The sequence below is a fragment of the Geotrypetes seraphini genome, chromosome 10 (assembly GCF_902459505.1).
Source record: "Geotrypetes seraphini chromosome 10, aGeoSer1.1, whole genome shotgun sequence".
Lineage (NCBI taxonomy): Eukaryota > Metazoa > Chordata > Amphibia > Gymnophiona > Dermophiidae > Geotrypetes > Geotrypetes seraphini.
This window is the reverse complement of record NC_047093.1, coordinates 76999197-77015966: the sequence shown is the minus strand read 5'-3', so window position 1 is coordinate 77015966 and position 16770 is coordinate 76999197. Positions and strand designations below refer to the sequence as shown.

The window sequence follows — 16770 nt, the reverse complement described above, 5'->3', positions numbered from 1 at the left end:
ATCAGCTAAGGTAATTCTCAGTGATGAAGTGTAGTGAGGTTCAAACATTCTATCGTAATTTCTTCTCTTTTTCCCTTTAGCGTTAAGTTGCAATGAAAATGATGGTGACCACTTGGACAGGGAACAGCAGTACAGCAGTAGTCAAAAAACAAAGCGCATGAGAACTTCATTCAAACACCATCAGTTGCGGACAATGAAGTCTTATTTTGCTATTAACCACAATCCTGATGCCAAGGACTTGAAACAGTTAGCTCAGAAGACTGGCCTGACCAAAAGAGTCCTACAGGTAAGACAATGAAATTCATTTCGTAGCTATTCATAAACAAGAAGGTTTAGGTTTTCACCAAAACACTGTGGCGGTGAAATTCCAGATAAAGAGAGTATCTCTTGAAATCCTATTTCCTTAGCACAGGATTTCTTGATCCAGGTACAGTCGATCTGGCTTTCAAAACATCCACAATGAATATGCACGAGCGACGTTTGTATACAGTGGAGGAAATACAGTACTCCCCCGAAATCCAGGACCCCCTGCAAATTTTGAAAAACCATGAATGCAGTTTTTAGGCAGGGAAGGCAGGAGAGGGCAGCTGGAGAGGCAGGAGAGGGCAGCTGGAGTGCTGGCGGGTGAAGGAAATCACTCGCGGTTTGCTCCAACCGCCTCTTCCTGTAGTAAAGTCGGGCTACACCAATCAGGAGCTGCTTTGACACGCAGCTCCTGATTGGTGTAGCCTGACTTTACTACAGGAAGAGGTAGTCGGAGAAGATTGTGAAAGACTGGGTCCGTGAACCGCGAATTCGCGGGGAACATTGTATATACAAATCTCATATGTATATTTATTGTAGATATCCAGAAAAACTGACTGGCTGGGTATGTACTGACTTAGAGTATATTTGTAAGTCAAATAATAAAATGCCCTCCTATATTGTCAGGTAGGTTTTGTATGAAACCAACACACTCTTTAAGCAGACAGATCATTTGTATGGATTTATGTCATGACATTCAGAAATGCCCCTGTGTTGTCTGTTTCCTGACAAGCATAGCCAAGCAATAGAATAAAGGTCTAGAACAAGGAATAATTGCCATATGGCTCTGGAAGAGGTTTAGACAAATGAGCAGCAAAATGGGAGACGCATGAAAGAATGTCCCGGAGGGAGAGATACAATCAGTCCTGGAATTCAAGAAATAGTAGGATAAGCATGGAAGATCTTTAGTTGTGGGATAGTTGTGGGAAAGCAAAGCTGCTCGAATATAAACCGAGATTTTGGTGCCCAAAAATGACCCAAAATGGAGGTCTCGGTTAATATTCGGGTCCTCAAGTCTGTGCGCTCCCCCTCCTCCTACCCAGACACATTGCAGGCCTCCCACAGGGGATACTTCCTGTGTCCTGTACCGGCCAGCTGTCAAGCACCCTGCCTTCCGGGCCTTTTGCAGGCCTTCCGCAGGCCTGCCTTAAGCCCTGGTGGTCCAATGTTGAGCCTGGACAGGAGTGCTTCCTCCCGCGTCCTGTCCTGGCCAACTGTAAATCATCCCGCTTCCCTTCTGCCTCCCAGACCCCTCTCCAAGATACCTTTTGAATAGGGTTACCAAACGTCTGAATTTCCCTGGACATGTCCTTCTTTTCGAGGACATGTTTGGGGGTCCGGACAGCTTTTCAAAACCCAGCACTTATAGCTTATAGCTAGCGTCGGGGTGGCATCTGCACATGCCCGGATGCAATGTGGTGACATCACGCGCATGCGTGTGACATCATCATGTTAGACCAGGGCATGCGCAGATGCCCTTCTGACAAGCGACCAGGTTGAAGGGGTGGGGCTGGGGGCGGGGCTGGGGTGGAACAGGGCAGAACGGGGCAAGCCTGGGGGCTGGGCCATGGGTCCAGGTTTTCATTTCCGAACCCTTGTGGTCTAGCAGTGAAGTGGGGCAGGACGTGGGAAGGATCGCTTCTGTGTAAGCTCACCACTGGACCACCAGGGCTTAAGGGAGGCCTGCAATGGTCATTGGAGGCTGGGTGCAGAGCTGGGCAGGAAGGGAAGGAGGAAGGGAAGGAAGGAAGGAAGGTGGTATGGGTGCAAGGCAGGGCAACTGAATATAACCCCCCCGGATTATATTTGAGTGAATCTTTTTCCTCCATTTGGGGGGGTGTAAAAGGTTACCTCGGTTTATAATCGGATTGGTTTATATTCGAGTATATACGGTAATACAAATCATCAAGTAGACTGAAGCAGCCTACTTGATGCCTTGGTCTTGATGCCTTGGTCTTCACTCCCAGTCCTCAAGGACAATCAACAGGTCATGTTTTCAGGATATCCCTAATGAATATGCATGAGAGAGATTTGCATACCTAGTACTTCCATGGTACATAAACCTCATTAGGAGTATTCTGAAAATCCATTCTGTTGATGGTTCTTGAGAACTGGGAATAAAAGCAAAGGGTCTACAGAGTTAGAATAGGAAGGGACACTAAGCAGAGAAAATGGGTGCAAAGGTAGGTATCTACCACCTAGTGGCGTAGCGAGGGTAAGAGGCGTCTGAGGCTTTGGTGCACCTCCTCCACCCTTGTGTGTGTGTCCCCTGCTCCTTCCCTGATCCCCTCTGCTGTGTGCACCCCCGTTCCCTCTAGTTGAAGTTGTTGCTTGTGGCGGTCAACCACTCCTCGCGACCCCGTCGGTTCTCTCTCTGACATCACTTTCTATGTGCGGCACCCAGAAGTGATGTCAGCGGGAGAGCCGATGGGGTCGCATGGAGGTTGACTGCCGTGAGCAACAGCTTGAACTAGAGTTACGGGGGAAGGGAAGAGGGGCACGCATGTGGCAAGGGGAGGATTGGGAAGGGGGTGGGTGGAGAGGAAGAGGGTAGCTGGCGCCTCCACCAACATGTTTGAGATTGGAAAACAGTATGAAGTTGAGTTTGGAGGGTAAGATGTTAGTCTCTCATGTTAAGATTGCTCTCTGTAGCAGGTGCCACGCTCTGAAATGCGCTGCCTGGTATTCTGCGATTTTGTGATGGGATACTGAACTTTAAACAAAAAACAAAAGGAATTGACCCCAAAATATCCACAAAGAAGAAAATCCAGAGAAAACCAAAAAATCTCTGTGGAGTGACGATGTTCCCAAATGGACTTTATTTGAAAGTATCAAAGTTCCAAAGGTACACTAAAATCATCCACATAAAATAATTCCATCCATATAAAAGTAAATCATCCACATAAGAGCCTTAAAGGACCTAGTCCGCTAGGGATACAGGACCCAACACGGTCCGCGTTTCGACAAAAAGTCTTCTTCAGGGATCCCTGGGGGTCCTATAAGCAGTGTCTCACTTCCGGTTCACCACACAATTGTTTCCCACGTACTCACCTTTATAGGACCCCCAGGAACCCCTGAAGAAGACTTTTTGTCAAAACGCAGACTGTGTTGGGTCCTGTATCCCTAGCGGACTAGGTCCTTTAAGGCTCTTATGTGGATGATTTACTTTTATGTGGATGGAATTATTTTATGTGGATGATTTTAGTGTACCTTTGGAACTTTGATACTTTCAAATAAAGTCCATTTGGGAACATCGTCACTCCACAGAGTTTTTTTGGTTTTAGACTGAACTTTAAGAAAATGTTGAAAACGCAATTATTTGTCAATGCCTTCATGTGCTAATGCTATTTGCTGCTAATGTTCTCCTGTCCTGTAGATGTATTTATGGGATTTTGTCTTTCCATCTTGTAGGATGAATTTAAAAGAAGGTTTTAATAATGATATTGGCGGAATAGAAAGCACTAATGTAATGTAATGTTTTATTGTGCTCGTCTTGTCGAAACATGTTTAGTATTTTAAATATGTGTGCATGTCATTTTGGGTGTCAGGTCAAAAGCGCGCCGGGACAAAGGTGCGCGCAGACAATTGAGCGCAGCGCGGAGGTGCGCGCCGCAGAAAATTACTGTTTTTAGGGCTCCGACGAGGGTGTGTGTGTGGGGGAACCCCCCCACTTTATTTAATAGAGATTGCGCCGCGTTGTGGGGGTGTTGGGGGGGGTTTGGGGCGTTGTAACCCCCCACATTTTACTGAAAACTTAACTTTTTCCCTGTTTTTAGAGAAAAGGTTAAGTTTCCAGTAAAATGTGGAGGGTTACAACCCCCCAAACCCCCCACAACGCCGGCGCGATCTCTATTAAGTAAACTGGGGGGGGGGCTCCCCAACAAAACCCCCCATCGGAGCCCCTAAAAACTGTAATTTTCTTCGGCGCGCCCCTCCGTCTTGCGCTCAGTTGTCGGCGCGCGCCTTTGTCTTTCGCGGGGTTGTCTATGAACCGTCATTTTGTAAGCCGCATAGTTTTTATGCAGTATATACATTTTTAAATAAATGGCGCCTGGGGTGGACCCTCCCCCCTCGCCCCCATTACTACATCACTGCTGCCATCTTATTCTATAGGACCCTTTTACTACAGAACATAAGGCTCTTAATGGGAAGTTTGGCACACATTAACAGCCAACACAATGTATTTACAGTTTGCACATCGCATTAAGGCCATTTATTTGGAAGGGCAGAACTGGGTGGAGAATGGACATGGAAAGTGTTTGGCATTGAACATGCTGTACTTACTGCATACTAACTCCTTGATTCTATATATAGTGCCCATGATTGGGCACTGATCCAAAATGTGTCCCGAACTAGATTGGCTAATGAGCAAATTAGTGCCAATAATAGTGTGCTAATTGATAGTAACTGGCACCAAGTTGAATTTGGGTGCATTTCTTGCTACATGCAAGTCTATAATAATAAGAACATAAGAATAGCCTTACTGGGTCAGACCAGTGGTCCATCTAGCCCAGTATCCCATCTTCACGGAGGCCAATCCAAGTCACATGTACATGGCAAAGCCCCAAATAGTAGCAGCATTCCATGCCACCGATCCAGGACAAGCAGTGGCTTTCCCCGTTTCTGTCTCTACAACAGTTTATGGACTTTTCCTCCAGGAACTTGTCTAAACCATTTTTAAAACCAGCTACATTAACCGCTTTTACCACATCCTCTGGCAACACATTCCAGAGCTTAACTATTGTCTGAGTGAAAAAAAATATTTCCTCCTATTGGTTTTAAAAGTATTACTCTGTAACTTCATCGAGTGTCCTCTAGTCTTTGTAAATCCCATATTGCACAAACAAAAAGGGAGCATGGCCATGGGAGGTGCATGGATGGGTATGGGGTATTCCTAAACTTTGCACACAATGCTATTGAATACTGAGGATGTGCACCCAAATTGGATCCTAGGATCTGGGTCTTGGGAACCAAAATCAACATTCAATGCTATTCTATAATCGGCACTCATCTTTGAGTGCTTGTTATATAATTAGCTTTAAGCACCATTTTTTTCAGCGCTGACTTTTGAGCAGTATTTACTGAATTTAGCCTCAATTGACTACTTGGTATCTCGGACCCTTACTGCTTCCTAAATAGGAGGTGCTAGGTGCTTCTGTGCCAACTTCGGAATAGTGAAGTCCACTGAAGCCACGAACTTCCCCAAAATTGGCAGTTGCTAGGTGGTTATGCCTCTATTCCCCCACCCACCTCCTCCCAGTGCTGTACTTTTAAATTTTCGGGCAGCCACTACACAGCGCCAATGAGGAGGCCTGCCGTGGAACCCTTCATTCTACTTCCGGGGGTAGGCCTGTTTGACGCTGCATGGAAGTTGCCCAAAGATTTAAAAGTACAGTGCCAGGAGGAGTTGGGTGGGGGAGTCGGGAGCTGGTGATAGGTTGTGTTGCAGGACTCTGCTTGGGCCTAGAGTGGAGCCTCTGGGCCCCCCCAAACAAAACAGCATTCCGCTGCCTATGCCGACTGAAAGTTGTGTACAACCCTATCCTGCGGGACCCCCAGCCAGTTGAATTTTCAAGATATCCCTAATGAATATGCATGAGAGAGATTTGCATACCTGCTACTTCCATTATATGCAAATCTCTCTCATGCATATTCATTAGTGATATCTTGAAAACCTGACTGGCTAGGGGTCCATCAGGACAGGGTTGGGAACCATTGATCTAGAAGAAAAGTTAGTGTAGAATTCTGATTCTTTGTAGCAGGGCTAGAGTTTTAAGTGTGGCTTTGTAAAATCTGATAAATGGAGTTTTATTTAATGATATTATGAATGTCATATTGTGAGCTGCTTAGTTTATTAAGCGGATTAGAAATATTTTAAATCCATATATATATATAATCGGATGTATCTGTGTGTGTATGTATGTTCCAGCATAACTCTGAAACGCATGGAGTGATTTCAACCAAACTTAGTTTACATATGATTTACTATCTGGGAAAAAATACTGTGGGGGTGGGAAGGGGTGACATGTAAAAATTATTGGAAACGACAGATATTAGTGTCTAACCCATAGTTTTCAGGCTCGCTGAGATGAATACTGACACTCCCAAATCTAAGTTCAGCCCCATAGACAGGGCCTTTCTTGCTGCTAAAAATGAAGATATCCATGAAATAAACAATTAAATATTTCCCGTTTTACCAGGTGTAATCACTGAATACAAGTCTATCGATACCAGAAGATTGGGATAAATAAATATTCGGGCAATGCTGGGTGATCAGCTAATAAATAAATAAAATAAAATACCATATTTTTCGCGCCATAAGATGCACCTGACCATAAGATGCACCCTAGATTTAGATGCGGAAACAAAAAAAAAAAACCCATTCTGAACCAAATTCTCCCTGCCAGGCTCTGCACCCAACCCTACACTCCTTGCCAGGCTCTGCACCCTGATCCCCCTCCCTGCCAGGCTCTGTACCCTGTCCCCCCTCTGGTGGTCTAGTGGTAGGCTGGGTCAGGGCCCAGGGCAGGCAGGAACAGGGCACAGATGTCAAGGCAGATGACTTTTTAAAATATGCAATGTCACCTCAGTAACAACTATAGAAAAATAGACAAATATAGTGCAAAATATAGACTGCAGATATAAATTCTTAAAACTGACACATTTTGATCACTAAATTGAAAATAAAATCATTTTTCCTACCTTTGTTGTCTGGTGATTTCTTTCTTTCCTTCCTCAGGCCCAACAATTGTTCCTTCCTCCCTCCTTCCCTCCCTCCTATGTTCCCCTCACTGCCTTCCAGCCTTTGTTCTCTCCCCCCCCCCGTCCTCAGGCCCAACAATTGTCCCTTCCTCTCTCCCTCCTTCCTATGTCCCCCTCAATGCCTTCCAGCCTTTGTCTTCTTCCTCCCCCCATTGTCTGGTGATATCCATTTTTTTCTTTCCTTCCTCAGGCCCAACAATTGTCCCTTCCTCCCTCCTTCCCTCCCTCCTATGTTCCCCTCATTGCCTTCCAGCCTTTGTCCCCTCCGCCCTTTCCTCAGGCCCAACAATTGTCCCTTCCTCCCTCCCTCCTATGTTCCCCTCACTGCCTTCCAGCCTCTGTTCTCTTACGCCCCCCCAAGCTTGCCTGCCTGCCCACTGGATTTAATTATTTCCCGCTGCTGCCGCTGTGAGGACAAGCTGATGAAGCAGCAGCAGTGGGGGAGGGGGGACGGATTCCTGGCTTAGCAGCAGGTTGAACTCATCAGTGCGGCACTGTAAGCCATGGCCTTGCTGTGGCTCAGAACGAACTGCTGGGAAAAGCTATGCGGATGCAGCGATTGCATGCCACTGGCCCAGAAGCCTTAATCCCGATGCCAATTCTGACATTGGAGGTAAGGCTACTGGGCTGGTGGCGTGCAATCGCTGCATGTGCCTGGCCTTTCCTTTCCTCTACTTGCGGCAGCAGCGAGTGACCAGTAGCAGCAGCGGCAGCGGGTGAGGGGCCGGGCGGCGGTCTACATAAGGTAATGTGTGTGTGTGTGGGGGGGGGGGGGGGTTTGGTTATTCGCTCCATAGGATGCACCCTTTTTTCCACCTACTTTTTTGGGGGAAAAAAAGTGCGTCTTATGGAGCGAAAAATACGGTAAATAAATTTTAATCCTCTATTTGCAGATTAACTGCTAAGCACATCCCCCACTACGTAGTAGGTATCATGTTAGTTTTGCACTTGGCACAAGTTAATTTCCTGCATTAAAGCACATTAAGTGCAAAATCTAACAGTTTTATTAAAGGGCCTTAATGTTTCCTCTGTAAAAACAGAGAGAACTAATTTCTTAATATCAATATAAGATTTGGGCTTCTGGAATGCTTTCCATGAAAAAAACCTAGTTGGTAAGGAAACTGCCTCTCAGATTTTTGTATCGCCTCTTAAATTATTACTAAATACTTGAAGATGGAAAACATGTTAGAATGGATATATAATAAATAATAGAAAAAAGTCAACAGTTAAGAATATGGGTGGTATAGAACATAATAATATAAGAATTGCCATACTGGGACAGACTGATGGTCCACCAAGTCCAGCATCCTGTTTCCAACAGTGGCCAACCCAGGTCCCACGTACCTAGCTAGATCCCAAGTAGTAAAACAGATTTTATGCTGCTTATTTTAGGAATAAGCAGTGGATTTCCCCAAGCCATCTCAGTAATGGTCTATAAGACATTCATGTGCTTTTCTTTATTCCCTGTGGCCTGCATGTGTCAATCATAGCTTGTAAATGTTTTAGACAGATACTTCTTTCTAGATAAATATTTTTCATCCTAATAGAGAAAATGTGTTTTCATGACAGAAATCAGTTCAGGCTCAGAGGTGCCTCTCTATTTCTAGCTGTGTCATTGTGTTGTTTTATTGAAAAAGATTAACAGAGAGCCCAATGCAATTTTTTAAAATTTAATTTTATATGAAATACAATACAGCTGAAGTTGAAAGTTTAACTTACTGAATGATAGTTTAATAGCTGTAAATCTTTAATAAATAACTTTTCTAGTTTGATTAAACTTCCAAGGTGGCGAACAGGCATATCATGCAAGATTTAAAAAAAATATATTTTTGGACCACTATATCAGGAACAGTATTACCGTACTATTGTTCACCCTAAAATAGAAGACACTACTGCCGCTCTTTCCACCTGCTCCAACTTTAGATCAATAGCAGTTTGTCTCAAAGATATCCAAAACACTTGTACACACCCAACTTCAGGCCTATATAGAAAATACTAATTCTCAACCCAAATCAAACCTATCACAGTTTGAAAACAGCTCTTCTGGGTATCACCACCTATGTTCACAATTACGTTGATCAAGCTATATCAGTTCTTCTTCTCTGCATCTATCTCTCAGTAGCTTTCGATCTAGTTGATCATCCAAATTGCAATCCATGGGAATCAAAGATTCAGCCCTAACATGGTTTATTTCATACCTTACAAATTATACATATACTGTCAGTGCTAGGAATGATAAAGAAGGTGATCGCAAACAGATCGGAGAAAGTTATCATGCCGCTGACCAGGCCATGGTGCGCCCTCATCTGGAGTATTGCATCCAGCACTGGTCACCGTACATGAAGAAGGACATGGTACTACTTGAAAGGGCCAGAGAAGAGCGACTAAAATGGTTAAGGGGCTGGAGGAGTTGCCGTACAGTGAGAGATTGGAGAAACTGGGCCTCTTCTCCCTTGAAAAGAGGAGACTGAGAGGGGACATGATTGAAACATTCAAGATACTGAAGGGAATAGATAAAGACAGGTTGTTCACCCTCTCCAAGGTAGGGAGAACGAGAGGGCACTGTCTAAAGTTAAAAGGGGATAGATTCCATACAAATAGAAGGAAGTTCTTCTTCACCCAGAGAGAAGTGGAAAACTGGAACGCTCTTCCGGAGTCTGTTATAGGGGAAAACACCATCCAGGGATTCAAGACAAAGTTGGACAAGTTCCTGCTAAACTGGAATGTACCCAGGTGAGGCTGGACTCATTTAGAGCACTGGTCTTTGATCTGGAGGCTGTCGCGCGAGTTTTCCTCTTGTTGCTCCTATTTCTATCCTTAATGTACCCCTACAGTTAGTAAAAAATGCAAAAATTTTGGGAGTAATTTTTGATACTAAACTCTCCTACCATGACCACATTAGTAACATTGTAAAAATCACCTTTTATAGGTTACGCAAAATTCGGTCCATTTCAAAATTTCTTTGTCCTAAATCAATTACAATACTTATTCACTCCTTGGTGATGTCTAAAATTGATTATTGCAATTCCTTATTTAAAGGAATTGCACTATATGAAATTAAAAGATTACAAATCATACAAAATACAGCCATAAAATTAATAACCAATGCAAAAAAATATGATCATGTAACACCACTCCTCAAAGAGGCTCATTGGCTCCCTGTCAATTACAGAATTACTTATAAATTATGTTTAATTATCTTCAAGACTCTGATCAACAAGACCCCAGCATTTTTATATCGATTTCTTGTTCCCTATTCTACGAAAAGAATATTACGTTCAAGCGAACAAAATCTGTTATCTGTCCCTTCGTTAAAAATTATCAATACAAGGAGACAATTTATTTTTTCTTGTACTGCACCACAGACATGGAACGCTCTTCCTATTTTCTTACGAGAGGAAAAAGAACTTGGAAAATTTAAAACTGAACTTAAAACCTTCCTTTTTAAAGATGCTTTTATATTATAATTTTAGTTCTAGTATTATGTTTTCAATATGAAACCTGTGTTAATTATTCCTTTTGTGTTTCCCATCAATGTTTCTTCTTTACTTTATGAATTGTAGTTCATCCCTTCTTTCCCGTTTATCAATGTTAATAATCATGAGTTCTTACCCATTATTTAATAATTGTATGTACTGTATTGTTTGTTTTTGTTTTTTATATTTACTAATTGTTAAATTTAAAGTGTACATCGCTTAGAATATTTGATTAAGCGATTTATCAAGTCATCTAATAAACTTGAAACTTGACCCAGCAGCGGCAATTCTTATGTTCTTAATAGACATCATAGATCTTTTTCGCTGTTCACCCCTGTTTCTGGTGTTCCCCAAGGTTCTATCTTGGCTCCCACAATATTCAATATTTACTTGGTACCTCTACCTTATTCCAATCTATGGAATTCACGCCATATGTATGAGCAGAGAGTATCTAGATCTTATTCACCATAGATTCCACTAGTCATACAGATATCAATTCCATTAATTACAGACTCTCCAATTACAGACTGTGCAATCAGACTGGTTAACTACTAACATAAATCCAAGGCTCTGTTTTTTTCTAGATATCAAATTACTCCACCAGTTTCCCCTATCAAGCTATCATCCACACCTTTTCCCTTGGTCACCTCCACCAAAGTTTTAGGTGTCACGCTTGACTCATCCTTATCCTTTACAGCCCAGATCTCCTCTGCCTTTCAGTGATCAATCTGAAAACTATGCCTCATTTGCTCCATCCGTTCTCTACTACGACCTACAGCTCTTAATGTATTCATCCATTCCCTAGTTATCAACACTCTACAGGGTAATAAAGGTCAAAGATTGCAAATGACTCCAAGTTATTCAAAGTACTGCCATTAAACATATCACTGGGCATCAAAAATATGATCATGTAACCTTCCTACTTAAATCATCTCACTGGCTCCCTGTTACTTACCATATTGTTTATAAAATCCTACGTCTTGTATTCAAAATCTGCTCCTTCGATTCTCCTTGTCAGACCTTAGATCATTACACTAAAATCATCTCATCATTCCCTCTTTTCAGGAAATAATCCTCAACATCACCTGTGGTTCTATCTTTTCAGTCCAGGGTCCAGAATTATGGAATCAGCTCCGATCCTCTGTCCATCTTCAGACATCCTTGACAAATTTCAAATCAGGATTTAGGGCATGGCTTTTTGCAGATGCCTAAGGCTGATCTATCTCCCTTTCTTTAGTAACATAGTAGATGACGGCAGATAAAGACCCGAATGGTCCATCCAGCCTGCCCAACCTGATTCAATTTAAATTTTAAAAAATTTTTTTTTTCTTCTTAGCTATTTCTGGGCAAGAATCCAAAGCTCTACCCGGTACTGTGCTTGGGTTCCAACTGCCGAAATCTCCGTTAAAACCTACTCCAGCCCATCTACACTCTCCCAGCCATTGAATCCCTCCCCAGCCCTTCCTCCACCAAATGGCCATATACAGACACAGACCATGCAAGTCTGCCCAGTACTGGCCTTAGTCAATTTTTAATATTATTTTCTGATTCTAGACCCTCTGTGTTCATCCCATGCTTCTTTGAACTCAGTCACAGTTTTACTCTCCACCACCTCTCTCGGGAGCTCACTCCAGGCATCCACCATCCTCTCCGTAAAGTAGAATTTCCTAACATTGCCTTTGAATCTACCACCCCTCAACCTCAAATTATGTCCTCTGGTTTTACCATTTTCCTTTCTCTGGAAAAGATTTTGTTCTACGTTAATACCCTTCAAGTATTTGAACGTCTGAATCATATCTCCCCTGTCTCTCTTTTCCTCTAGGGTATACATATTCAGGGCTTCCAGTCTCTCCTCATACGTCTTCTGGTGCTAACCTCCTATCATTTTCGTCGCCCTCCTCTGGACCGCTTCAAGTCTTCTTACGTCCTTCGCCAAATACGGTCTCCAAAACTGAACACAATACTCCAAGTGGGGCCTTACCAATGACCTGTACAGGGGCATCAACACCTTCTTCCTTCTGGCTATGCCTCTGTTTATACAGCCCAGCATCTTTCTGGCAGAAGCCACTGCCTTGTCATAATGTTTTTTCGCCTTTAGATCTTCGGACACTATCACCCCAAGGTCCCTCTCCCCATCCGTGCATATCAGCTTCTCTCATCCCAGCATTATTATTAATCCCAGCATCCCTTCTGATTATTAATCCCCAAATGTATTACTCTGCATTTATTTGCATTGAATTTTAGATGCCAGGCAGTAGACCATTCCTCTAACTTTTGCAGATCCTTTTTCATATTTTCCACTCCCTCTTCGGTGTCTACTCTGTTACAAATCTTGCTATCATCTGCAAAAATGCACACTTTTCCTTCTAACCCTTCAGCAATGTCACTCACTAACATATTGAACAGGACTGGCCCCAGCACCGAACCCTGAGGGACTCCACTACTCACCTTTCCTTCCTCCTAGCGACTTCCATTAACCACCACCCTTTGGCATCTGTCCGACAGCCAGTTTCTAACCCAGTTCACCACTTTGGGTCCTAACTTCAGCCCTTCAAGTTTGTTCAATAGCCTCCTATGAGGAACTGTATCAAAGGCTTTGCTGAAATCTAAGTAAATTACATCTTGCATATGTCCTCGATCCAGCTCTCTGGTCACCCAATCAAAAAATTCAATCAGGTTTCTTTGGCACGATTTACCTTTTGTAAAGCCATGTTGCCTCGGATCCTGTAACCCATTAGATTCAAGGAAGTACACTATCCTTTCTTTCAGCAACACTTCCATTATTTTTCCAACAACTGAAGTGAGGCTTACTGGCATGTAGTTTCCTGCTTCATCCCTGTGACCACTTTTATGAATAGGGACCACATCCGCTCTCCTCCAATCCCCAGGAATTACTCCCGTCTCCAGAGATTTGTTGAACAAGTCTTTAATAGGACTCGCCAGAACCTCTCTGAGCTCCCTTAGTATCCTGGGATGGATCCTGTCTGGTCCTATCGCTTTGTCCACCTTCAGTTTTTCAAGTTGCTCATAAACACTCTCCTCCGTGAACGGCGCAGAATCTACTCCATTTTCTCATGTAACTTTGCCAAACAATCTCGGTCCTTCTCCATGATTTTCTTCTGTGAACACAGAACAGAAGTATTTGTTTAGCACATTTGCTTTTTCCTCATCACTCTCCACATATTGGTTCCCAGCATCTTTTAGTTTAGCAATTCCATTTTTCATCTTCCTCCTTTCACTAATATATCTGAAAAAATGTTTGTCTCCCTTTTTTACATTTTTAACCATTTGTTCTTCTGCTTGTGCTTTCGCCAGACGTATCTCTCTCTTGGCTTCTTTCAGTTTCACCCTGTAGTCCTTTCTGCACTCTTCTTGGTTTTTTTTATATTTCACGAACGCCAACTCTTTCACCTTTATTTTCTCCGCCACTAGTTTGGAGAACCATATCGACTTCCTTTTTCCCTTGTTTTTATTGATTTTCTTCACATAAAGGTCCGTAGCCATTTTTATCACTCCTTTCAGCTTAGACCACTGTCTTTTCACTTCTCTTATGTCCTCCCATCCTAACAGCTCTTTTTTCAGGTATTCTCCCATTGCATTAAAGTCCGTACATTTGAAATCTAGGACTTTAAGTATCGTGCGGCTCCTCTCCAGGTGAGCACCCACTTGAACATTAGAGATACTCTCTCCATTTGTGAGGACCAGATCCAATATCGCTTTTTCCCTTGTGGGTTCCGTCACCATTTGTCTGAGCAGAGCCTCTTGAAAGTCATCCACAATCTCCCTACTTCTTTCCGATTCCGCAGATGGAACATTCCAGTCCGCATCCGGCAGGTTGAAATCTCCCAACAGCAGAACCTCCTCTTTCCTTCTAAACTTTTGGATATCCACAATCAGATCCTTATCAATTTGCTGCGATTGAGTCGGAGGTCTGTAGACTACACCCACGTAGATAGAAGTTCCATCTTTTCTTTTCAGAGTGATCCATATCGCTTCTTCCTCTCCCCAGGTACCTTGCATTTTAGTCGCTTGGATATTGATCTTTACATAGAGACCTACTCCTCCACTTTTTTGACCATCTCTGTCCTTCTTAAAAAGATTATATCCCAGTATGTTTGCATCCCATCCATGTGATTCACTGAACCATGTCTCTGTGATAGCGACAATATCTAGATCTGGCTCTAACATCAGGGCTTGCAGACCATGAACTTTGTTGCTTAGACTGCGAGCATTTGTGATAATCGCTTTCCAGCTATTTTTCAGCAGTAATCTCCTTTTTCGTATGGATTTTTGTTTCATTTCACTTTCTGTTGCAATACTAAGAAATGAGTTGCTGATATTGTTTATGTTGCAATCTTTACTACTATCACATCTTTTCTTTTGCCGGGGGTGGTCTCTATAATTGTCCTTCATAAATACACCACCCCTACCTTCTAGTTTAAATGCCTAGAAACAAATTGTCTAAATTTCTCTGCAAGGTTTCTTTTTCCAGCTGTAATAATATGTAGCCCATCAGTGCAATATAGCTTCTTGTCCTTCCATGTATTTCCCCATCCTCCTATGTACCTGAAGCCTTCTTGATGCCACCAGGCTTTGAGCCATCTATTAAAGTCCTCTGTGTTTTTCACTCTCTGCTCTCCCTTTACATATGCAGGCAGTATTTCAGAAAAAGCTAAAGTCTTTACAAAAGGTTTCAAGCCCTCATCAAGTTCTCGAAAAGCTTTCTGTGCTGCAAGTGTGGAGTTGTTGGCCAGGTCATTTGTTCCCAGATGGATAACAACATCAGTGTTAAAATCCTTAGTTTCTTCCTTAATTATAGTCTGTATTTGCCTGGAACTCCTGGTAGCTGAGGATCCTGGAAGACATTTCACTATTTTGGTCTTCTCGCCTTGTGTTCCAAGGTTAATGCCTCTGATGATGGAATCCCCCAAAAGTAATAGTTTTCTGTTTTTGGCCTTTTTATTTGTGCTTAGGGTGTGCTTGTTCTCTTGAGTTACCTTCATTGGTTCCAGTCCCACCTCCCTTCTGTTTTCTTGAGTATCGCAGTGCACTAGTGGAGCGAAGGAATTCTGTAGAGGTAATATTTGTGAAGGTGGATGTTTCTGTTACATGTCGCAGTCTTCCTGAGCCTACTGTGACCCATTTATTCCTGGGCTGTTTTATTCTTTGAGGTAGAGGTGGTAAGTTGGTATGATTTTGTGGAGTGATGGAAGCTGCTTTAATTGTATTCAATTCCTGTTTAAGTTTGCAGAGCTCCTCCTTAATACTAGCAAGTTGAAGACAGATGGGGCAAGCCTTAAGCCTCCAAATAGTGTGTCTTGGAATTAAAGCACCACAGTGATTGCATAGAATAAAGGTCATCTTGATTGGTTGTGAAGTGACTTGATTTGAGTAGTCCTGATTATATGGGTCTCTATATATGAATAGTGGTCCCTGGGGTTGGTGGGACTATTGCCCTTATTCCTATGAAGGGAAAGAGGAAATTCCTCCTCTTTTCTTTTATTACTATATAGTTCTCCCTTGCATCGTCACTGTCATGTCTGTTTTACTCATATCCTCCCTAAATTTAGAATGTAAGCCTCTTAGACATCTTTGCTTTGATAAGCGGGATAGCAGATCTCATAATAAACTTGGAAACCTGGATCATTAAGGGTGTGTACTACTGAAACAAAATTTGAGTTCATGCTTATTTTAAATGAATTTTTCCAAGTTGTTTGTTTCAACTATTCATTTCTTTGCATGTGCACCGTATGTGCGGCAGAACTTTAAAAGTAATATGTATATCCTAGAGGAAAGAAGGGATAGAGGAGATATGATACAGATGTTTAAATACTTGAATGGTATTAATCTGCAAACAAATATTTTTCAGAGAAGGAGAAGTGGTAAAACCAGAGGACATAATATGAAGTTGTGGGGTGGTAGACTTAGGAATACCATCAGGAAATACTTTTTCACGAACAGGGTGATAGATGCCTGAAATGTCCTCTCTGTAGAGTTTGTGAAGACAAAAACAATGACGGAATTCAAAAATACATGGGATAGACACAAAGGATCCCTAAATAGAAAGAGGATAGAATCAAAACAAAACTTGACAGATTAACAGTTATAATTTTGTTTGATGCACAGGAATGGTGCTTAAATGGCAGCTCCAGTCGTGGGGAAGTGAAGCCAATGCTGAACAGACTTCTATGGTCTGTGTATATAGCAAGATGAATCAGGAGGGCCGCGT

At 42.6% G+C, this 16770-nt stretch overlaps 1 protein-coding gene across 7 annotated transcripts in view; it reads left to right on the top strand.

Moving 5' to 3' along the window:
- Window positions 1-16770, top strand: part of LHX2 (LIM homeobox 2) — an 83931-nt gene that overhangs the window by 37094 nt on the left and 30067 nt on the right. For all 7 annotated transcript variants that reach the window (XR_004540839.1, XR_004540842.1, XR_004540840.1 and 4 more), the window contains exon 4: window positions 81-286. Coding sequence is in view for 1 of the 7 variants with exons in the window: in XM_033960662.1 (XP_033816553.1) it covers window positions 81-286 (206 nt within the window). In the remaining 6 variants the exon portion in view is untranslated. The remainder of the gene's footprint in view (window positions 1-80; window positions 287-16770) is intronic.